This window comes from Nothobranchius furzeri, chromosome 14 (assembly GCF_043380555.1).
Source record: "Nothobranchius furzeri strain GRZ-AD chromosome 14, NfurGRZ-RIMD1, whole genome shotgun sequence".
NCBI lineage: Eukaryota > Metazoa > Chordata > Actinopteri > Cyprinodontiformes > Nothobranchiidae > Nothobranchius > Nothobranchius furzeri.
This window is the reverse complement of record NC_091754.1, coordinates 57925072-57948908: the sequence shown is the minus strand read 5'-3', so window position 1 is coordinate 57948908 and position 23837 is coordinate 57925072. Positions and strand designations below refer to the sequence as shown.

The 23837-nt window shown below is 45.8% G+C and overlaps 1 protein-coding gene and 1 long non-coding RNA gene across 4 annotated transcripts in view; one reads left to right on the top strand and one right to left on the bottom strand.

Moving 5' to 3' along the window:
- Positions 1 to 18482, bottom strand: part of LOC129163924 (uncharacterized) — a 59039-nt gene extending 40557 nt beyond the window's left edge. Inside the window, exon 1 of the long non-coding RNA XR_008563747.2 lies at positions 18343 to 18482. This is a non-coding gene — a long non-coding RNA (uncharacterized lncRNA). The remainder of the gene's footprint in view (positions 1 to 18342) is intronic.
- xirp2a (xin actin binding repeat containing 2a) overlaps positions 1 to 23837 on the top strand; it is a 114289-nt gene that overhangs the window by 35942 nt on the left and 54510 nt on the right. Inside the window, exons 1-2 of one of the 3 annotated variants that reach the window (XM_015952419.3) lie at positions 18037 to 18245; positions 18389 to 18488. In XM_015952419.3, coding sequence (XP_015807905.3) covers positions 18162 to 18245; positions 18389 to 18488 — 184 coding nt within the window. In that variant the 5' untranslated portion in view covers positions 18037 to 18161. Of the gene's footprint in view, positions 1 to 18036; positions 18246 to 18364; positions 18489 to 23837 lie in introns of those variants that run through there. The other 2 variants (XM_015952418.3, XM_015952422.3) reach the window with 2 other exon arrangements.

Genomic DNA, 23837 nt, shown 5'->3' with positions numbered 1-23837 from the left:
ACTGTTAGAGGGAAATTAGTTTTTCACACCACCGTTTAAGCAACAATTAGTGAGACATCATTTGAGTGGATTCCGTGTAATCTAAGACTAATGTGTGTAAACTCTGAAGCAGGATGCAGGTTTTGCTCTGATGGCTCTCTGCTGAGATCTTGGGGTTGACCCTCTGACTTGAGCGAGCCAGAGGCATTCAGAAGACTGTTTGCTGGACAGAAGCTGTGATTTGTTTTCTCTATCGGAGCCGTGTGAGTCATGTTTGAGAGCAGCCACTCGTGTGCCGTGCCAGCAAACACATAAGGCAGCTTTCACAGCCAGAAGCCGAGCGAGTGTTAGAGGGGGCGATGATGGGGGGGGGGGGGGGGGGGCTGTAAACACACCTCTTACCCAGATTCACTCATGCACACAAAGTGATAAAGGAGCCCAGTCATTTAAATGGAAGCAGGCAAACCACGAGGCGTGTGATTAACTCTTTCATACGACTGAGAGGTGCTACTGAGGGGTCGGGGGAGGCTGTTCTTTCTCTATAGATGGCAGGAGTTCTGATCCCAGGTGTGACGGCTCAAACCTGCCGCCCTGCTACTCACCTCCAAGACAATTGGTATAACAAGCAGTCCAGAGAGCTGTCACATCATGAGGAAACGCAATCAGAGCCAGACAGGAAGGAAAGGTGATGTGATTTGGAAGAGAAGGGGAAGCTAGTGGGGATAATGAGAGGATAAAAGCTATGGGAGTTGGAGGGTGCAGCCTAACAAGATCCTAAAGCAGCTGAAGGTCCGTCTGAGGTGGACAATCCACGTCATCTGATGTGTGGCTCTGAACCAGTGCTTCTCATTGCTTTAAACAGCCGCTGTAGCCTCGCTGACCCCAGCTAAATCCCTCCACAGACTTTAGACAAGGCCAGACATACGGATGATGGTTTGGTACACCCACACCCATTTAGCCAAAATGCCAGGAAGTGAACTCAGTCACAACACAAATGAGGCATAACGTTTTGGTCTGTGACCAGTCGCACTCAGAAATTAAAGTACAGAATTGTACCTTTAGGGGTATATTGTCTTGTCACTGGGGTGGTACCATCAACTGTGGGTACAAATTGTACCTTTGTAGTTTGTACTTTTTTACACGCCAAACCTGTACCTTAGGGAACAAATTAATACCTTTCATTTAAAGTGCAAAAAGGAGCCTTGCACAGGGAGAACATGCGGTAGGACTGCAGACCAGGATTTGAGCCTGGGGCCTCTTAGTTGAAGGCACTAACCACTATACCACTAGGCAACGTCATGTATATACAGGTCCTTCTCAAAAAATTAGCGTATTGTGATAAAGTTCATTATTTTCTGTAATGTACTGATAAACATTAGACTTTAATATATATTAGATTCATTACACACAACTGAAGTAGTTCAAGCCTTTTATTGTTTCTATTATTGATGATTTTGGCGTACAGCTCATGAAAACCCAAAATTCCTATCTAAAAAAAATTTGCATAATTCATCTGACCAATAAAAGAAAAGTGTTTTTAATACAAAAAAAGTCAAACTTCAAATAATTATGTTCAGTTATGCACTCATTACTTGGTCGGGAATCCTTTTGCAGAAATGACTGCTTCAATGCGGCGTGGCATGGAGGCAATCAGCCTGTGGCACTGCTGAGGTGTTATGGAGGCCCAGGATGCATCGATAGCGGCCTTAAGCTCATCCAGAGTGTTGGGTCTTGTGTCTCTCAACTTTCTCTTCACAATATCCCACAGGTTATCTACGGGGTTCAGGTCAGGAGAGTTGGGAGGCCAATTGAGCACAGTAATACCATGGTCAGTAAACCATTTACCAGTGGTGCTGGCCCTGTGAGCAGGTGCCAGGTCATGCTGAAAAATGAAATCTTCATCTCCATAAAGCTTTTCAGCAGATGGAAGCATGAAGTGCTCCAAAATCTCCTGATAGCTAGCTGCATTGACCCTGCTCTTGATAAAACACAGTGGACCAACACCAGCAGCTGACATGGCACCCCAGACCATCACTGACTGTGGGGACTTGACACTGGACTTCAGGCATTTTGGCATTTCCCTCTGCCCAGTCTTCCTCCAGACTCTGGCACCTTGAGTTCTGAATGACATGCAAAATTTGCTTTCATCCGAAAAAAGTACTTTGGACCACTGAGCAACAGTCCAGTGCTGCTTCTCTGTAGCCCAGGTCAGGCGCTTCTGCCGCTGTTTCTGGTTCAAAAGTGGCTTGACCTGGGGAATGTGGCCCCTGTAGCCCATTTCCTGCACACGCCTGTACACGGTGGCTCTGGATGTTTCTACTCCAGACCCAGTCCACTGCTTCCGCAGGTCCCCCAAGGTCTGGAATCGGTCCTTCTCCACAATCCTCCTCAGGGTCCGGTCACCTCTTCTCGTTGTGCAGCGTTTTCTGCCACACTTTTTCCTTCCCACAGACTTCCCACTGAGGTGCCTTGATACAGCACTCTGGGAACAGCCTATTCGTTCAGAATTTTATTCTGTGTCTTACCCTCTCGCTTGAGGGTGTCAATGATGGCCTTCTGGACAGCAGTCAGGTCGGCAGTCTTATCCATGATTGTGGTTTTGAGTAATGAACCAGGCTGGGAGTTTTTTAAAGCCTCAGGAATCTTTTGCAGGTGTTTAGAGTTAATTAGTTGATTCAGATGATTAAGTTAATAGCTCCTTTGGAGAACCTTTTCATGATATGCAAATTTTTTGAGATATGAATTTTGGGTTTTCATGAGCTGTACGCCAAAATCATCAATATTAGAAACAATAAAAGGCTTGAACTACTTCAGTTGTGTGTAATGAATCTAATATATATGAAAATGTAATGTTTATCAGTACATTACAGACAATAATGAACTTCATCACAATATGCTAATTTTTTAGAAGGACTTATCAATAGTACACGTCAAAAGTTATCAAATGCTATATGAATAACGTTTGTTATTCCAATATTTATTCTTTCAAAAGAAAACTGAGCCACACTGTCGCTTTTCAAAAAAATATTAATTAGTTAACACGTTTTTTAAATTTATTGTTCATTTTTTTAATTCATCAAATCATTTTGGTGCTTACAAAATGGTGAACAGGGAAGCTATAAAATCTATTTGCAGAAGTCGCTTTGCGAATGGATGTTTTTAGTGAAAGAGATCATAACCAGAAATTGTACCTTTTAAAATAATTGGTACAAATGTGAACCTTTTACTACTAAAGAACATGTACTGTTTGTACCTTTCAGACAACGACAAAGGTGCAGATAGATACCGTGAGGTCCAATATTAGTCCTCAGACTGGGTTGATGTCATTTTTGTCCCTTGGGGCACAACAATGTACCCTTTCCTTACCCCTATAGTATTAAATGAAGAACATTTTTATAATAATTTTCTTCCGTTTGGCTGATTTCCTGTATGCCTGTGTGTCATCAGCACAATGTGGTCTTAAACATGCATCCTATCCAACACGGAGCTCCGCTTGTGCAGGTCAGAGTTATACGACGTAACAAATGAATCATCCACGACGAAAAAGCAACCAATGTTCTATCAAAATTCCTGTTAGATGAGGAGAAAATCATCTACAGAAAACACCAGAAGAACTCCAATTCTTGTCTAGCAATGTTCAAAGGAATAAAGGAATAATACCTAAATGAAAACTGCGCAGTAACAACGGGTGGTTGTAACGTTTCAGATATTTAATCATCTGTTTCCGACCATGGCTAGGCTATCTAGTAAACATGAAAGTGTGTGTAGTTGAGAATACCGTATTTTCACGACCATAGGGCGCACCGTGTTATAGGGCGCAGCTTCAGTTACAGGTGTCTTTTTGGTATTTAACGCATACAAAAGGCACACCAGGTTATAGGGCGCGGGCACGGTAAAACGTACCGGTAAAACATCTGTGCGGGCTCGGGACTCGGAGCATATCAGTGCAAAGCAGACATTGTGAAAATTGTAAACAGCCAAAAGCATGTTTCACTTTACTGGTCTAGTCCAGGTTCAGACCTGGTTTAGAGCGCACGTGCACTTCCTCATTGCGTTACTGCTCTCAGACGAATCTTGACGGTAGAGACGCTTCTCCCAGCTGTCCTCTGCTCGTTAACCCATTGCTCGAGGCGGTCTTCCAGCTCAGGTCACCTGGCTTTGTGGCCGCGGAAACACAGCTGCGTCTTCTTTACTTGTCGGAGTTCGTTTTCCAACTTCCTCCACTTGCGAACCATGGACTCATTAATGCTGAACTCTCTCGCCGCTGCTCTACTCCCGTGTTTCTCTGCGTAGCGGATCGCTTGCAGTTTAAACTGTGCTTCATAGGCGTGTCTCTTAGCAGGTGCCATTCTCAGGGTTGTCAGAACAATGTTCAGCATACCATGCATACCTGCCCTTTTGAACTATTCGGGGTCTGTCTTCGCTCACGTCCGCACGTTTACGCCACGCCCCTTGTCTTCTACTACGTTCGCATCTCACAACAACACAAACGGCGCACCGCACCATAGGGCACGGCGTACATTTTGGAGAAAATTTAAGACTTTTAGGTGTGCCTTATGGTCGTGAAAATACTTTACTACGTAATTTGGAATGGGCAGCACTTGAGTGGTCAGTAAATGTTGCAGAAAGCTTTTTGCTGTAAAGGCAGTCCGTTAACTTCTTAACCGGCGGAGTCAACAAACACTTTTCACAATATGCATTCAATTTTCAATTCAATTTCAATTTCTATATATTTTATTTTGGTCATTTAAAAGGAAAAAGGAAGAATACGATAAAACAGAATCTCAGTAATAGTAACCAAAAAGGTGTAGGCTGAAGCCTAGCCTTTTATGCCTACCCTATTCACTCAATCACATTACTTATCATGAAAAAATGGCAAAGAAAGATAAAAGTAATAAAGTAATGAAAATTAAAATAAGATAAAAGTAATAAAAATGCTAATCATAATTGAAATATAATGAACAACAACAAACATAATTCAGCAAAAGGAAAAATACACAGAACTAAAGACAGAACTGTACAAAACTACCAGTAAACGTAATAAATCGATGTATGATATAGATCAAAACAGAAATTTGAATACTATCACTTGTGCAAGAACATTACATTTTCATTGACATCTATCAGACACACAAGACCACATATGGTCATTATGGTAGTATATCATCTTATTGACGTACATTTTTTTGAATGATTTAACAGTGTTATGCCCTGATTTCAGTGTCCAAGTTATTCCATAATTTGACTCCTACTGCAGTACAACTCTGACTCCCAACATTTGTTCTTACTTTCTCTCTCACAAATTGTCCTTCCCCCATGGATCATACTGAATTTCTTTGACCTGGAATAGCTTCTGAATACAGTCCGGAAATATTTTATTTTGTACTTTATAGATTACTTGTTCTGTTTGGAGTTTGACCAGATCTGTAAATGCTAGTATTTTTAGTTTTATAAACAGGGGGAGTGTTGGTGCACAGTAATCAGAGTTTGTAATTACTCTTATTGCCCTCTTCTGTAATAAAACCATGGGTGATATATGAGATCTGTAAGTGTTTCCCCAGACTTCTAGACAATACATCATGTGAGGAAGTACTAATGATCGGTATAAAAGTAATAAGGATTTCCCATTTGGAATGTGTTTCGATTAATTTAAGACTGCAATAATTTTAGACATCCTAGTTTTTACATTTTCTATGTGCGGCTTCCAACTCAGCCTTTGGTGTATTGTGACACCCAAGAATTTAATTTTATTTACTCTTTCTAATTAATTTAGGAAGATTCTTTAGCTTTTGTTTTCCAAATATAATTTATTTATATGCATTCAAAAGACCATTAATGAAAAATATAAAATAAGCATGTCTGTTCCAGATTTGGTGTGTTAATAACCAGGTCTAGAATACAGGCTGGAAAGCTTGATTCCTGACACCGTAGCCCTGATGGTTGTCCAGTCTACGTCAGCAAGCAGTTTGAGGACCAAAGTGTCAGAAAGAGGTTCCAAGAAACGAGGAGCTGGCAGAACATTTCATTTTGTTACAGAACAGATTAGTCATTAAATGTCTGTAGAGAGAAGTCTTCCAGATCAGCTTCATCCTCTAGGTCCAATCCCAAGCAGGGTTTCGTGGACATGAAAGTATGGTAAGTTTTATGGTCCCATAAAGGAAATGTGTCTTGGGTTATGGTGTCTATATAACAATATCACTTTCACCCATAAATCAGACAGTGATCTCCAGCTTTTGCTGGAGCGGTTTGCAGCCGAGAATCAGCTCCTCTAAATCTGAGACCACGGTTTGGATTTGGAAAACGTTTGAAGGCCTTCTCCGGGTCAGGGATGAGGTCCTGCCTCAAGTGGAGGAGTTTAAGTATCTCAAAGTCTTGTTCACGAGTGAGGAAAAGCTGGATCGGGAGATCGACAGGTGGATTGGTGCTGCGTCTGCAGCGATGTGGATGTGGTACCGGCCTGTCATGGTGAAGAGAGAGCTGAGCCAGAAGGCGAAGCTCTCGATTTACCGGTTGATGTTCTTGTCATGTTCTGGGGGTGGAGATGGTGGACCAAGTGTGGTGGAGGGTTCCAGAGGCAGATGAGCAGGCACGGATAAAGGAAAAATAGTTTAATTGTAGAACGGGAGCGACAGGACAAACGAACATGCACAAACGACAATGATCCGACGAAGACAGCAACAAGGAGGGAGGTATATATACACAAGGGAATCAGGGACACATGGGCAGAGTAATGAGGGACAGGTGAGAACAATAAGGGTAATCAAGGCAGGAGAGACACAGTCAGGGAGGCTGAGGTGGATCATGACAGTTCCATCCCTTACCTATGGTCACGAGCTTTAAGTAGTGACAGAAAGAACGAGTTTGCAGATACAAGCGGCCAAAATGAGTTTTCTCTGCAGGGTGTCTGGACGCACCCTTAGCGATAGGGTGAGAAGCTCAGTCATCCGGGAGGGGCTTGGAGTAGATCTGCTCATCCTCCACATTGGAGCCCATTGTTGCGGCTTAGCAATCTAGTTAGGATACTTCCTAGATGCTGCCCTGATGAGGTTTTTACAGGCACGTCCAACTGGAAGGAGGCTCAAAGGAAGACCAGTGATGGCCTGCATTTGATAGCGCCTTCTAGAGTCCTAGAAACCCCCCAAGGCTCTTTACAACACAGTCATTCACCCTTTCACGCACACATTCACACTCTGGTGGTGATGAGCTACAATGTAACCGCAGCTGTCCTGGGGTGCACTGACAGAGGCGAGGCTGCCGAGCACAGGCGCCACATCGACCACCACCAGCAAGTAATGTGGGTTCAGTGTCTTGCCCAAGGACACAACAGCAGCATTTTTCAGCCGGTAGCCTGGAGTAATCCTACAACCCTCTGATTACTAGACAACCCGCTCTACCTCCTGAGCCACTGCTGCCTCAACCTTCCAGTTTCTTCATTGATCAGCCATTGTAGTTTATATGTACCCTTCACCTTTACGGCTCCAAACCAGGCAGCCATCCTCAGCAGACTCACTAGAACCGCATTAAAGTCATTAAAGTCAATATCAGTGGGCTGACTCTGAATCTTCTTAACCTTCTTAGAAAGAGTCTTTGACAGAGATGCTCCACATAATCACTCCATCTAAACTGGTTATTAATGTAAATTCCCAAGAATTTAATGGATTCAATCCACCGACTGTTAACAACAGGAGCAACGTGCTTAACGACTAGCCCGGCAAGTCATTTTATATTTGTGAATATAGTCTGTCCACGACTCATAGACAGATCTCAGTCAGGGGGGTGGGATCTAGGGTTGTCTTTGAAACTGTGCATGCTATTGGAATATGAACAACATGACATACTCACCACTACAGATGTCAGTCAATGGGACGGTCCTCCATACACTGTCGAAGAAGACACAAACACATCCTTTTCCTAAATTAAGGACTCTGTCTGCTCTTGACTCAAAGAGAAGCTCAAGTCTAAATAGTCCAAAGTTGATGCCAAAGCCGTTTCAGACAAGCCGTTGCCAGCTTAGTTTTGCTCAGTCGCAGTAACATCCCGCCCACCAAACTTATAGAGTGCTGTGATTGGCCAGAACTGCTCAGGCTCTACTAGAGCAGCCTCTAGCGTGACTGGAGCAACATGCCTTCGAATATGGTCTATCGAGGTTTTTAGGCTACTCAACAACCGATCTTGGGTCAAAAATTGTATATATTTTTCTTTTTCTGTATTTAGGAGCGAGTGATGTTCTTCACACCAGTCCCTGTAGATGTCCACCTCAATAAATGTGTGTGAATGACTGTGAAGCACCTTGGGGGGGTTGTTGAACCCTAGAAGGTGCTATCCAAATACAGACCATTTACAAAAGTCAAGAACAACACCTCATTTTCACTTTTTTATGTTTTTCTATTCAGTTCTTACACATAACCACTTTCAGGAATTCTCATGTTAATACAAAACCAATCACTCGTTCCACCATAAAAGTACCCTGAAGCTCCCGAGAAACTTAAAGGACCTTCTTTTGGTAAAATGTGAGAATTCTCAAAAGAAGAAAACAAAAACTGCATTTCTGCACGGCATTTTAAAAAAGTACTTGAAAGAATGTGTTTAGGCTAAAAAACAAGAACAATTGGACGTATGATTTTGTGGTTAGTGTAAGTTTTAGTGGACCACATTTTATATCATTTTATTTTAGCATTTTTTAACTTCTGTACCATAATTACTACGGTTCTAGCTTTTGTAGATGGTTTGTGACTTTTGAACCTTCTTCGTAACCAACTGCATTAATGAAATATTTTACTTCTTTTTTCAAACATCCCGATATAAAAAAAATGTGTTGTAGTTTTTGTTTAGTATAAGCTGTAAGGCCTAGGGAATTGAACTTCAACTGGTGACCCGCAGGCCACATCCACTCGACCCCCCCAACCCTTTGGGGCCCTAACGTCATCCATTTGGGAGCCTTGGAATTTTAGGAGCAACATTCATGTCCCAAATATCAATAAATGTTTACTTAACTAAAACTACAATCAAAACTGTTTATATTGAACACAAAGTATTTTAAAATATCAATAAATTAAGATACAAAAATAATTTATTTTAGAAGAGCATCTGGCCCTCATGGTGCCTTGAACAATTTGAGTTGAAGACCCTGGTCTAGGGATTAATTGTGCTCTACCAGCAGTGGCAGATTTAGCAATTTGGAGGCCCAAGGTGAGCACAGACATGGGCCCCCTTACACTAAATTTTCCACAATCTTACCTTTAACTGGATTTGTGAAACTCCCCCCCTCTTCTGCCATGAGTTATTTACCCTTTTTATTAGTCCTCCAAATTTTTCCTGTCTTTTCCTCTCTGAGTGCTTTCTTCTTCCCGTCAGTGCTCCCGTGCTTTTGCATTAGTTGTTTTTTATATTTTCCATTTTGGTCTATGTTTTCCTCCCTTTAAACATTTTCCATGGGGATGCACCGATACCTGTACCAGTACCAGTACCAGTACCAGTACTAGTATCGGTAAAAGTTAACCGATACCAATGCAGTTGCTTGAAAGTTGCTTCACTGTAACTTGTCATTTGTGTTCACCTAATATTTTAGTTTAGTGATCATTTCTGTTAATATGTTTTACTTTTTATCTACCTCACAGTCTTTTCCTGTTGAAATCAGAGAAGAAAATAAAATCTGTATTCCAATTCATTGCATTTTTTTGTGTGGTACAAGTATCGGTATCGGCAAGTACTCAGATTCAAGTATCGGTATCGTATCGGTTTGGAAAAAAGTGGTATCGTTGCATCCCTAATTTTCCATCGTCTTTCCTTTCTGCTTCCTTTTGATGTTTACATTGAAAAACGATGTCACTGAAGACAAAAGCTATTTTGAAGCAAGCAACTTCTTTCTCTTATTGGAGCCACTCGGATAACTCCATTCATGCTTAATGTTTTGACCACCCCTTCGAGTTTGTTACGAACGCTCCCGCATCTCTTTTTCTTCTTCGTATTTGTGGTCTTACGGCATTTGGCAACAACAATTTGATGCATTACCGCCACCAACTGGGTTGGAGTGAAACGACTACCAATCGCTTCCTTTTTGTGCGTTGGCGTCTTAAAGGAATAGTCCATTGGGGCGTTAACAGAGAGGTGCTGCTGGTCAGAGCTAGGGGGCCCCAGGCGGCCGCTGACCAATGCCTAATGGTAACTCTGCCACAGTTTACCAGGAGTCTTACCTGCCAGTTAAAGGGCTAATATGTAACCGATCATAAAACAAAACAAGCAAAAAAGAACACTGTTAGTTGAATTTTTTTCTTTGACAATGTTCCACATCCATTCACCTGGACGTTCACCAACAACAGATAAGAGATCCAATCCAATCCAATTTTATTTATAAAGCGCATTCAACAAGGCATTACAACCAAACAAGCGCTGTACACTAAAAATGTTAGTTAATTAAACCGGCGTTATACAATCATGTCGAACACAGATAAAAGATAGATAAAAGAAAGTTAATTCTTCAGAGTTTTATTTAGAGAGCCAGCTATCTGGCTAATGCCTATGTACGCCAGTGGCTATGGCTTCTTCCCGAAAACAAAACCCAAAAACTTGTTAACTGACAGTTTTTAAATAAAACAAGGGAGGAGAGGAACAGAAAATGCTGGACGACAGAGGCAGAGCTTTCCACCGAGACCCTCCGAATGTTTCATTAAAGTCCTAGCTTGTTAGCAGATATGTCCACGGTTGTGACAATCACAGTAAAAAGTCAAACGTCCCTGCTCGTGTATCTTTGAGCTCCGAGTTTTTCGGAGCGGTCTGTGCTCTGCTGATGTCTACTTCTAACAGGCACCGATGTGATCGTGGAAGATGTCACGGTGTCACCTCCTCTAGCTCGCATGGTTTCCAGTTACCATGGTTTCTCTGGTAACCGTCCGCTTTGTAGGCGTCTGTCACACAGAAAATGTTCCCAGATGGCCAGCGCTGATTTCATTAGTGGAGCTTCTTTAAAGAGGATCTAGTGATCTTTTTTTTTTTTATTGTCACGGGGATTATCTCTCATGACAGGCCAGCCAGCAACGTTTTGACAGATTTCTCCGAAGCAGACTCTCTTATTAAAGACATGCAGAGGGACCCTGTGTCCCTCCGCCCGCCCAGCAGCCCCGCTCGCTCTTCATCCTTCCTCTGTGGCAGCGTGTGCAAAAAGAACATATGGCATGGACTCAAAGCTACGTACGTAAGACTTGCTGACAGTTGCAAAAGGCACCATGCCACGGCACTGCAGGTATTCATGCTGTTGTTGCAGCTCATGAAATCAAAATCTGCATTTTCAAGAATCACTTCTTTAATCTCTCTGTATAAACGGTCCGAAGCTTTAAAATGAACCGGTTTGACCTCATTCATTGTGGTTTGTGCTCTGATTCCACCGAGCAAAACGTGTTTACTGAGGACGTTTCTGTGGTGACCAGAAAATGTTATTTTGGTGTTTGGGAGCAAGAAAAACACATTAGAAATCCCTATTTTTCAAACGGACTGCATTCAATGGCAGTTTCCTGCTGTCACTGTTAACTTGTTTACACAACATTCAAATTTCCTGGCTTTAATTGTAATTTTAGTTTTGAGTCAGCACTACAAGACTCCTCCTTGAACCGTCACCTTATCGTGGTGGAGGAGTTTGAGTGCCCTAATGATCCTAGGAGCTATGTTATCTGGGGCACTTAGTGCCCCTGGTAGGGTCTCCCATGACAAATTGGTCTTAGGTGAAGGGTGAGACAAAGAACGGTTCGAAGGATCTTTCATGGCGGTTAAAACGAAGAGTCGGAGTACCCGGCCCGGAGGGTTACCGGGGTCCCACCCTGGAGCCAGGCCTGGGGTTGGGGCCCGTGAGCGAGCGCCTGGTGGCCGGGCTTTCGCCCATGGGGCCCGGCCGGGCCCAGCCCGAACCGGATACATGGGCTCGTCCAACTGTGGACCCACCACCCGCAGGAGGAACATGAAGGGTCCGGTGCAATGCGAATCGGGTGGCAGACCAAGGCGGGAGCCTTGGCGGTCCAATCCCCGGACAAGAAAACTAGTTTTTGGGACATGGAACGTCACCTCGCTGGCGGGGAAGGAGCCGGAGCTTGTGGCAGAGGTTGAGCGGTACCGGCTAGATATAGTCGGACTCACCTCGACACATTGCATTGGCTCTGGAACCCGAGACCTGGAGAGGGGTTGGACACTCTACTTTGCTGGAGTTGCTCCGGGTGAGAGGCGGAGGGCTGGGGTTGGCTTTTTGTTAGCCCCGAGACTCTCTGCCTGTGTGTTGGGGTTTACCCCGGGGGACAAGAGGGTAGCTTCCTTGCGCCTTCGGGTCGGGGAACGGGTCCTGACTGTTGTTTGTGCTTATGGGCCAAATATCAGTTCAGAGTACCCACCCTTTTTGGAGTCCCTGGGACGAGTGCTAGATAGTGCTCCATCAGGGGACTCCATTGTCCTGCTGGGGGACTTCAATGCTCACGTGGGCAATGACAGCTTGACCTGGAGGGGTGTGATTGGGAGGAACGGCCCACCTAATCTGAACTCGAGCGGTGTTTTGTTATTGGACTTCTAAGCCGCTGTTTGTCCATAACGAACACCATGTTCGAACATAAGGATGCCCACCGGTTCACTTGGTACCAGGGCAGCCTAGGTCACAGGTCGATGATAGATTTTGTAGTCGTATCATCTGACCTGCGGCCGTATGTTTTGGACACCCGGGTGAAGAGAGGGGCGGAGCTGTCAACTGATCACCACCTGGTGGTGAGTTGGATCAGATGGCAAGGGAACATGCCGCGTAGACCTGGCAGACCCAAACGCATAGTGAGGGTCTGCTGGGAACGCCTGGCAGAAGAACCTGTCAAGACGGTCTTCAACTCCCACCTCCGGCAGAGCTTTGACCACGTCCCGAGAGCAGTGGGGGACATTGAGTCCGAGTGGGCCTTGTTCCACTCTGCGATTGTTGAGGCGGCTGTTGCTAGCTGTGGTCGTAAGGTGGCCGGTGCCAGTCGTGGTGGCAACCCCCGTACCCGCTGGTGGACACCAGAGGTTCGGGGAGCCGTCAGGCTGAAGAAGGAGGCCTACAGGGCGTGGCTGGTCTGTGGGTCTCCGGAGGCAGCAGACAGGTACCGGATAGCCAAGCGGGGTGCAGCAGTGGCAGTTGCCGAGGCAAAATCTCGGGCGTGGGAGGAGTTTGGTGAGGCCATGGAGAAAGACTATCGATCGGCTCCAAAGAGGTTCTGGCAAACTGTCCGGCGCCTCAGGAGAGGAAGGCAGCAACTCGCTCACACTGTTTACAGTGGGGATGGGGAGCTGCTGACGTCAACTGAGGCTATAGTCGGACGGTGGAAGGAATACTTTGAGGAGCTCCTCAATCCCACCAATGCGCATTCCGAGGAGGAACCAGAGCTGGGAGGCCTGGGGATGGACTGTCCGATCTCGGGGGCAGAAGTTGCTGAGGTAGTCAAACAACTACACAGCGGCGGAGCCCCGGGGGCGGATGAGGTTCGTCCTGGGTATCTCAAGGCTATGGATGTTGTAGGGCTGTCATGGTTGACACGTCTCTACAACATTGCGTGGTCATCGGGGGCAGTTCCTAGGGAGTGGCAGACCGGGGTGGTGGTCCCCATCTTTAAGAAGGGTGACCTGAGGGTGTGTTCCAACTATAGGGGGATCACACTCCTCAGCCTCCCTGGAAAGGTCTACGCCAAGGTACTGGAGAGGAGGGTCCGATCGATAGTTGAATCTCAGATAGAGGAGGAGCAATGTGGTTTTCGTCCTGGCCGTGGAACTGTGGACCAGCTCTATACCCTTGCAAGGGTGATGGAGGGGGCATGGGAGTTTGCCCAAGCAATCCACATGTGCTTTGTGGATTTGGAGAAGGCTTATGACCGTGTCCCCAGGGGCATCCTGTGGGGGACGCTCCAGGAGTATGGGGTGGGTGGCTTTCTGTTAAGGGCCATTCAGTCCCTTTACCAGAGGAGCGTGAGTTTGGTCCGCAAAGCCGGTAGTAAGTCGGACCTGTTCCCAGTGAGGGTTGGACTCCGCCAGGGCTGCCCTTTGTCACCGGTTCTGTTCATCACTTTTATGGACAGAATTTCTAGACGCAGCCGTGGTGTGGAGTGTGTCGAGTTTGGTGGCAGGAGAATCTCGTCTCTGCTTTTTGCGGATGATGTGGTCCTCCTAGCTTCATCCAGCTCTGACCTTCAGCTCTTGCTGGGTAGGTTCGCGGCCGAATGTGAAGCGGCTGGGATGAGGATCAGCACCTCCAAATCTGAGACCATGGTTCTCGACCGGAAAAGGGTGGCTTGCCACCTCCGGGTCGGGGGAGAGGTCCTACCTCAAGTGGAGGAGTTTAAGTATCTCGGGGTCTTGTTCACGAGTGAGGGTAGGAGGGATCGGGAGATCGACAGGCGGATTGGTTCGGCGTCTGCAGTGATGCGGACGCTGAGCCGATCTGTCGTGGGGAAGAGGGAGCTGAGCCAGAAAGCCAGGCTCTCGATTTACCGGTCGATCTACGTCCCAATCCTCACCTATGGTCATGAGCTTTGGGTAATGACCGAAAGAACGAGATCGCGGATACAAGCGGCTGAAATGAGTTTCCTCCGTAGGGTGGCCGGGCTCAGCCTTAGAGATAGGGTGAGGAGCTCGGACATTCGGGAGGGACTCGGAGTAGAACCGCTGCTCCTCCGGATCGAAAGGAGCCAGTTGAGGTGGTTTGGGCATCTGGTCAGGATGCCTCCTGGACGCCTCCCCGGGGAGGTGTTTCGGGCATGTCCTGCCGGCAGAAGGCCCCCGGGTCGACCCAGGACACGTTGGAGAGGTTACATCTCCAATCTGGTCCGGGAACGCCTTGGGGTCCTGCCGGAGGAGCTGGTGGACAAGGCCGGGGAGAGGACGGCCTGGAGCTCCCTAATTGGGATGCTGCCCCCGCGACCCGGACCCGGATAAGCGGAGGAAGACGAAGACGAAGACGAAGACGACGAAGACACTACAAGACGAAGAAAAATGTCAAACGGCTGTTTTAATGACGGAAGTGCCCTTTTTGTAATTTTTCTTTCAAACTCCTTAGGTATTCTTGTTAAGAGGTAAAAGTATCAAAACACGTTCAATAGAGTGTAGTTTTTTCATGTTTTACACAGAAACAAGCAGCAGGTTTTTAGTCCTGTGGTCAAAGTTTCAGTTCAATTCGGTTTATTTATAAAGCGCCAAATCACGACAAGAGTCGTCTCAAGGACCTTCACACAGTCAACATTCCAATACAGGTCAGGTCATTAAGCCAATCAGTAAAACGTTTCCTATATAAGGAACCCAGCAGGTTGCATCGAGTCACTGACTAGTGTCACGGACTTGACAGCAACCCTCATACTAAGCAAGCATGCAGTGACAGTGGAGAGGAAAACTCCCTTTTAACAGGAAGAAACCTCCAGAGGACCCTGGCTCAATATAACCATCCACCATGACTCACTGGGGATCGAGAAGACAGAGCAGACACACACACACACACACACGCACGCACGCACGCACGCACGCACGCACACACACACACACACACACACACACACACACACACACACACACATGTAAACTAGTAATAGCACATTCCATGTTAAAGAAAATACAATGTTATTATCAGGAGAGGGAAAAAGTTTAAGTGGTTGAAGCCGATGGCCCCCACCATGAGGCCACCACAGCTCAGCAGAACATCATTGAAGCTTCTTCTGGGGAGAAAAACACTGAAGCCGTTTTTTCAAAACAACGGCATGGCAGCATCAGGGAGTGTTAGGTCGTTTATAAGTCGTCAGACCGTGGCGGTTATTTGGCGTAATCATGTCCTTTTTATGAAAGATTAGGCGATGGCGGCATGAAAGGGGAAATGGCAGTCTCTGATGATCTGAGCTTCAGATCTAACGGAGCTATGGCGCTCCAGTTCAGCAGATTTTGTTCAAAAAGCAAAACGTATTGCCGTGTTTGCTTTCATTTTCAATATATTTGCCGACCGGAGTTCGGCATCAATTCCCCACGTCATCATGCCACCTCCCTCTGTTGTGCCGTGGCACAATAGCCGTTTGTAAGACAGAAAATTACCACAATGTTTATACCAAGTGAGGCGGAACAAATGCCGCTAAATTTGTGCATTGCGTTATGTCATGGCGCGATTCCAAGACACATTACGGTAACATGTTAGTGGCCTAGTGGCTCAGTGGCCTAGTGGTAGAGTTTCCGCCCTGAGACTGGGAGATCAGGGCTCGATTCCTGGTCGAGTCATACCAAAGACTTTGAAAAAATGGGACCCAATGCCTCCCTGCTTGACACTCAGCATTAAGGGTTGAACTGGGGGGGCTAAACCACCAAATGGTCCCCGAGCGCAGCTGGGTCTGCAGCTCACCGCTGCCCCAAATGGGTCGAATGCGGAGAACAAATTTCGCACACACATCAGTGTGTGTGACAACTAGTAGGACTTTATTATACCTTCTTATAAGACTCGTGAGATAAGCAAACTCAGAGAACACCTCAACCACAAGCCAGAAGGATGCCTGGTTAAAAAAAAATGCGTCGGCTTTTGAAGGTGAAGTTAAAAAACACTCCTCGCTTCTGTTTTAGAAGAAACATTTCAGTGTTCAAATAAAATTGTATAGAAAGCTGTGGCAGGGACAGACACAGTAGTTAAAAATGGATGAAAAATGCCAAGTTTGTAATAACTTCCACCGTTGTGGGTAGCCTCGGACTCTGAATCCTGGGAGGAAAAGTTCTGGTTGACGATCCACTGGTGCCTCTTTTCTCACTTTGACGGCCTCCTTGATCCGGCTATAAATATTTGTTGCCTTCTAATCTGACGACAGGAGAAAATTCAAAGGGCAATGACAGGACGACTCTTAAAGACCCGATCATTAAAAATGAGAACAGGATGTTTCCAAGCTGGCTGACGCCACACCAGAGGACGTGATCACATCATGGATCGGGACGCCGCATCAGAGGGAAGAATATTCTAACACGGGATCAGAATAGAATCGAACGTGTCATTAGTGAAGACTTGTCCCTAAATTTTGTTTTTGCTTTTAAGTCGGAAAAATGCCCCATTCATTTACATGAAAGGGGCGAGGCTTAAGACTTTCTGGAACCGTCCACTAGGGGGTGCTTTTTCTCTCTTTTCAGCCTAGCCTTCTGTGTGACATCCTATGACTTTTCAGATGTTTATGGTCCACAGCTCCACCCCAAGTGTAAACAACACCATCTGACTCGTAAACAAAGAAAAGCAGCAGGCATTCTTTCCTTCTTTGATGTCATCCATTGTTCTTTCTGAAGCTCCAGTGAGACACACCACATCAAATATGCATAGAAATTCTTCCATCTGCACTTTCACCTTGGGCAGCAGTAGCTCAACAGGTTCAGCGGGTTGTCCAGTAATCGGAAGGTTGCAGGTTCAATCCCGGTTCTGGACAGATAATTTTGCTGTTGTGTCCTTGGGCAAGACACTTAACCCACCTTGCCTGCTGGTGGTGGTCGGAGGGACCGGCGGCGCCTATGCCGCCCCTGGGCAGCTGTGGCTACATCGTAGCTCATCACCATCTGTGTGTGTGAATGGATGAATGATACACTGTATCATAACATCTGGCCAAAAGGGGGTTTGAGGGGACATGTTTTGTCCTTTGCTGTATTTTAAAAAAATTGCAGCTGACGCCTTGGACAGTGGAACAAAAACCCAGCGTGCACCATGTGCCTCTAGTTTCCCTTCTGCTGTGTGGGGAGTTTGTTTCTTGTCACTCTGAAGGCTCTGCGGAGCGACACGTCTGATTTGCAAATGAAGGGAAAAAAAACACCTGAACGCATTTAGCAGACACAGGTGTGCTCGTTCCCTAGAGGAGAGATTTACAAGTGAATGGGTGTTCTGTACTTCTCTTGACAAAGCGCCTCCAGGGATTAAATGTGTGTGTGTGTGCGTGTGTGTGTGTGTGTGTGTGTGTGTGTGTGTGTGTGTGTGTGTGTGTTCCAAGGACATAGCATGTACAAAAGTTGTGCATCTTATCAACAGCATGGACTCTATTAAAACTCAGCCAAAGTGCTGTTTACTCTAACGTTCCAGTCGATGCCTAACGCTAACACTGCATTCAAGGTCGTCTCTTGTTCCACTCTGATGTGTGTGTGTGTGTGTGTGTGTGTGTGTGTGTGTGTGTGTGTGTGTGTGTGTGTGTGTGTGTGTGTGTGTGAGAATGTGCAGACGGCAACAAAGTCTCACAGGATTCCAGAGCTTTAGTGTCACCAGACGCTTGACTGTATCACTTTTCACACTTAGGGTGTGTGTTAGCATTGTTAGCATGTGCAACCTCTGTTTGTGTGTGTTTGTGTGTGTTTGTGAGTGTGTGTGTCTGTTTTGATGCTCGGTGCTTTCACCTCAGCACAGGTGTATCCTCTGATAGCGTTCTCGGTCTCGTAACAGGAAGTAGCAGCCAGCCCTGTGTCCAAACCAGTGCCGTCGAGCAGCTCCTCTCAGACCCATCCGGATCGGATCATGGCCTCACACCAACATGTCAAAAACTGTGAGTACTGTCCAGATTTTCTCTTCACAACAAAGTTCTTAAACTTCATTTTTAAATGTTGAAATAAGGTTTCTAGATGAGGTCAAAGGTCTTCAGCCTTGCTTGCAACTTTCAACCAAATGAAATAGATTCCGACCATTGTTGGTTTGTGAACCAAAGCTAAAGTACTTCAGTGACTTTTTATGTCTTAAAAAAAGTACTTTTGGTTGTAATGCAAGAACAAACAGAATTTAACATGCAATAAATAAATAATAATAATAAACACCTTAGACGATTGTTGTTTTCATGCATGAGTTCTGATGCTGTCCGTCCCTAAGCAGCGGTCCAGTGTAACCCTTCACACTGTTTACTTAAAATGAGCCACTGATGATGTTTACAGTATCCCTCACTCAGAGGTCTGCAAGCATTAGGAAAACGGGAAATGTGTTGCTTCATTTCTAATATTACTCTGGTTTAAAGCTTGTTTGACAATAAAAATCTGCATAAAAAACCTCTTTTAACGCCAAGTTGAATGTAATTTTAATGAGTAGAGTTGGATCTTTGGTTTAGATGTTTAGCAGACCCACATGTGTCCTTACCCAAGTGTCTCTGTGAGACTCTGATTGTCTTGTTTCATCTCAACTCTGAAGGTCATCGCTTTCCCTGAAGACACCGTTGTCCTCCTTCAGCAACTCAGCTGGTTTATAGTCATGAGTTCCTGTTGTGTGGCTGCAGCTGACAGTGTGGGTCAGTGTATTACCTGGAGTGTGGGTCAGTGTATTACCTGGAGTGTGGGTCGGTGTATTATCTGGAATGAGGGTCAGGTGTATTATCTGGAGTGAGAGTCAGGTGCATCATCTGGAACGTGGGTCGGGTGTATCACCTGGGTGAGGGTCAGGTGTATTACTTGGAGTAAGAGCCGGGTGTATTATCTGGAATGTGGGTCGGGTGTATTATCTGGAGTGAGGGTCGGTGTATTATCTGGAATGAGGGTTGGGTGTATTATCTGGAACGTGGGTCGGGTGTATCACCTGGGTGAGGGTCAGGTGTATTACTTGGAGTAAGAGCCGGGTGTATTATCTGGAATGTGGGTCAGGTGTATTACCTGGAGTGAGAGTCAGGTGTATTACCTGGGTGAGGGTCGGGTGTATTACTTGGAGTAAGAGCCGGGTGTATTTTCTGGAATGTGGGTCAGGTGTATTATCTGGAGTGAGAGTCGGGTGCATTATCTGGAACGTGGGTCGGGTGTATCACCTGGGTGAGGGTCAGGTGTATTACTTGGAGGAAGAGCCGGGTGTATTATCTGGAGTGAGGGTCAGGTGTATTATCTGGAGTGAGGGTCAGGTGTATTATCTGGAGTGAGGGTCAGTGTATTATCTGGAGTGAGGGTTGGGTGTATTATCTGGAACGTGGGTCGGGTGTATCACCTGGGTGAGGGTCAGATGTATTACTTGGAGTAAGAGCCGGGTGTATTATCTGGAATGTGGGTCAGGTGTATTACCTGGAGTGAGAGTCAGGTGTATTATCTGTAGTGAGGGTTGGGTGTATTATCTGGAATGTGGGTCGGGTGTATTAGTGAGAGTCAGGTATATTATCTGAAGTGAGGGTCGGGTGCATTATCTGGAACGTGGGTCCGGTGTATCACCTGGGTGAGGGTCAGGTGTATTACTTGGAGTAAGAGCCGGGTGTATTATCTGGAATGTGGGTCGGGTGTATTATCTGGAGTGAGGGTCAGGTGTATTATCTGGAACGTGGGTCAGGTGTATTACCTGGAGTGAGAGTCGGGTGCATTATCTGGAACGTGGGTCGGGTGTATCACCTGGGTGAGGGTCAGGTGTATTACTTGGAGTAAGAGTCGGGTGTATTATCTGGAGTGAGGGTCAGGTGTATTATCTGGAGTGAGGGTCGGGTGTATTATCTGGAACGTGGGTTAGGTGTATTACCTGGAGTGAGAGTCGGGTGCATTATCTGGAACGTGGGTCGGGTGTATCACCTGGGTGAGGGTCAGATGTATTACTTGGAGTAAGAGCCGGGTGTATTATCTGGAACGTGGGTCAGGTGTATTACTTGGAGTAAGTGTCAGGTGTATTATCTGGAACGTGGGTTGGGTGTATTATCTGGAACGTGGGTCGGGTGTATCACCTGGGTGAGGGTCAGATGTATTACTTGGAGTAAGAGCCGGGTGTATTATCTGGAATGTGGGTCAGGTGTATTACCTGGAGTGAGAGTCAGGTGTATTATCTGTAGTGAGGGGTGGGTGTATTATCTGGAATGTGGGTCGGGTGTATTATCTGAAGTGAGGGTCGGGTGCATTATCTGGAACGTGGGTCCGGTGTATCACCTGGGTGAGGGTCAGGTGTATTACTTGGAGTAAGAGCCGGGTGTATTATCTGGAATGTGGGTCGGGTGTATTATCTGGAGTGAGGGTCAGGTGTATTATCTGGAACGTGGGTCAGGTGTATTACCTGGAGTGAGAGTCGGGTGCATTATCTGGAACGTGGGTCGGGTGTATCACCTGGGTGAGGGTCAGGTGTATTACTTGGAGTAAGAGTCGGGTGTATTATCTGGAGTGAGGGTCAGGTGTATTATCTGGAGTGAGGGTCGGGTGTATTATCTGGAACGTGGGTTAGGTGTATTACCTGGAGTGAGAGTCGGGTGCATTATCTGGAACGTGGGTCGGGTGTATCACCTGGGTGAGGGTCAGATGTATTACTTGGAGTAAGAGCCGGGTGTATTATCTGGAACGTTGGTCAGGTGTATTACTTGGAGTAAGTGTCAGGTGTATTATCTGGAACGTGGGTTGGGTGTATTATCTGGAACGTGGGTCGGGTGTATCACCTGGGTGAGGGTCAGATGTATTACTTGGAGTAAGTGTCAGGTGTATTATCTGGAACGTGGGTTGGGTGTATTATCTGGAACGTGGGTCGGGTGTATCACCTGGGTGAGGGTCAGATGTATTACTTGGAGTAAGAGCCGGGTGTATTATCTGGAACGTGGGTCAGGTGTATTACTTGGAGTAAGTGTCAGGTGTATTATCTGGAACGTGGGTTGGGTGTATTATCTGGAACGTGGGTTGGGTGTATTATCTGGAACGTGGGTCGGGTGTATTACCTGGGTGATGGTCCAGTACATAATGGGGTTTATACATTAAATGTTGAGTATCAAATGATTCCAAATTGGTTTCTAATAGGAATTTTAGGCATTGATTTCCCGACTCAGCAGTGTTGAGAAAGTGTATTTGTCATGAGAGTTTGATGTGTTGGATCTTATTATGGGGTGGGATTCTGCAGCTCTGTGATTACATCGATGCTGCAGGATAGTTAATGCAACGTTTTGTCCTATTTGTTCTGGGAGATAAACATGTGGCAGAAAGCAGCTTTTGAAAACAAGATTGTTCATTTCCAGATAAGGCCGCCTTCCTAGCCCCCCCCCCCCCCCCCCTCCCCCCCCCTGAAAATGAGCATCTAGGTGCAGCCTTGATGCTGTGCTTCCATTGCTGTGACAGCACCGCTCTGGCAGTTACCTCCACTTTGTTTTCTGGTGATAACATGAACACACACACACACACACCAGGCTTATGGTGGGAGGTAACAGTCCTTTTGTTTTCTTTTTACAAACTAAAATCAATCAGGTTCTCACTGGACTGCCTTTGCTCATGAGCATCAAAGTACATCAAAACACTCAGAATCTGTTGTTACTACATAGAAATACACAATAACACTTTACGTTGGGAGTCTTTCTACATCAACATTACTTAGACGCATCTCCCTGAAGCATTTAACAAACTTAACAAGAAAATAAATAAACCAAAATATTCTAAAAATGATGGAGATGTTTGAAGAAAAGTCAAAATGTCATTTTATTACATTATCATTCCATTTATTACTGTATTACTATTATTCACTTACATTAAACTGAAGCCACTATTGCCCTAAACCCAAAAACATAAAAGGGGAATTTGTTTGTTTCTTGGAGAGGAAGCATAAAAGTTTTGTTATTCCTCCAAGTAAAGCTGCTCAATGAGCTCTTCACCAAAGTAAAAATGTATTACACAGAAACTCACTGACCATCTAGCCACAGCAGAGCCTCTTCCAAAACAAATCAACAACATTTTTAACGTGCATGAATATTTCTGGTCTGCGGAGAAAATGCTTCCATGCAGAAATGCCTTAGCTGGGAATTGAACCTGCAACCTTCTCATTGCAGGGCATCAGTATCCGTTGATCCACCTTTCAGCTCACTCTAAATCTGATTTTAGGTAGAAGGCCCAACTCTCACTCCAGGTACCACCCCCTTTTCCCCAGGAAATACACTCAACCCCTTCTTCCACATCATACCGCTCCGTGTTTCGTACAAACACCTGACCACCGACTCCACGGAATGTTCTGGGAAATACTTAGTGGCAATTTCAAGTTTTTCATTTGATTTTTCCTACTGGGAAGTTAGAATTTCCAAGGAGAAAGCGAACGCACCATTAGCTGATAACAATGGTGGCAATGGAAGCTAACATATCAAGCTAACGTTATCTTAAACAGTTTATTTAGCTGCTGGAGCAGATTAAAACGATGATGCCTCACACTTGGATCGTTGTCGCTGGTTTCATCTTCACCCAATCACCCGTCGCATTTAGTAAAGTGAAGCCAAACTTTAGAGCGCGTTCTTGTTCTTCTAGTCGGAAATTCGGAGTTCCGAGGAGAAAGCGAACGCACCATTAGCGGAACGGAAGCTAACATATCAAGCTAACGTTATCTTAAACATTTTATTTACCTATCGGAGCAGATTAAGATGAGGATGTCTCACTTAGATCGTTGTCTGTCGCTGGTTTCATCATGACCCAGTTACCCATCACATTTAGTGAAGTGGACCCAAGCTTTAGCGTGCGTTCTTTCTACCATGCTGCTCTGTTTACAACTGGCTCGCAGCGACCGACGACATAACACTCTTGCACATGCGCAGCTGTCTAAGCAAGTTCTAGTTATGAAGGACGGGTACCGAAACGAGGCACAGTTTCAAATGACGTGAATCGGCGCTCAGTCGGTACTATGGAATTCGGTCGGTACCTTAAAAAGTACCGAATTCAGTACCCATCGCTAACCACCGTGCAGCTGCTGCCCCATATTCCCTTCTGATGAGCCCTTGTTCATCAACATAAATAGTCCAATGTGTCACACGTAGAACCACGAACGAGGCGGTGATTAACGAGAGCCAGCGTGTGAAATGATGCTCACACATGCAGACAGCTCGCTGGATCCTTTAAATCTCACCCTGAGATCCACCCAGCTCTCGCGCTGCCCTGCCTGATGCTAAATGTCTCCGTTCGGTGTAAAATTAGATCTTGTTGACGATCCCCCCGGTGTTGTCCTGGCTGAG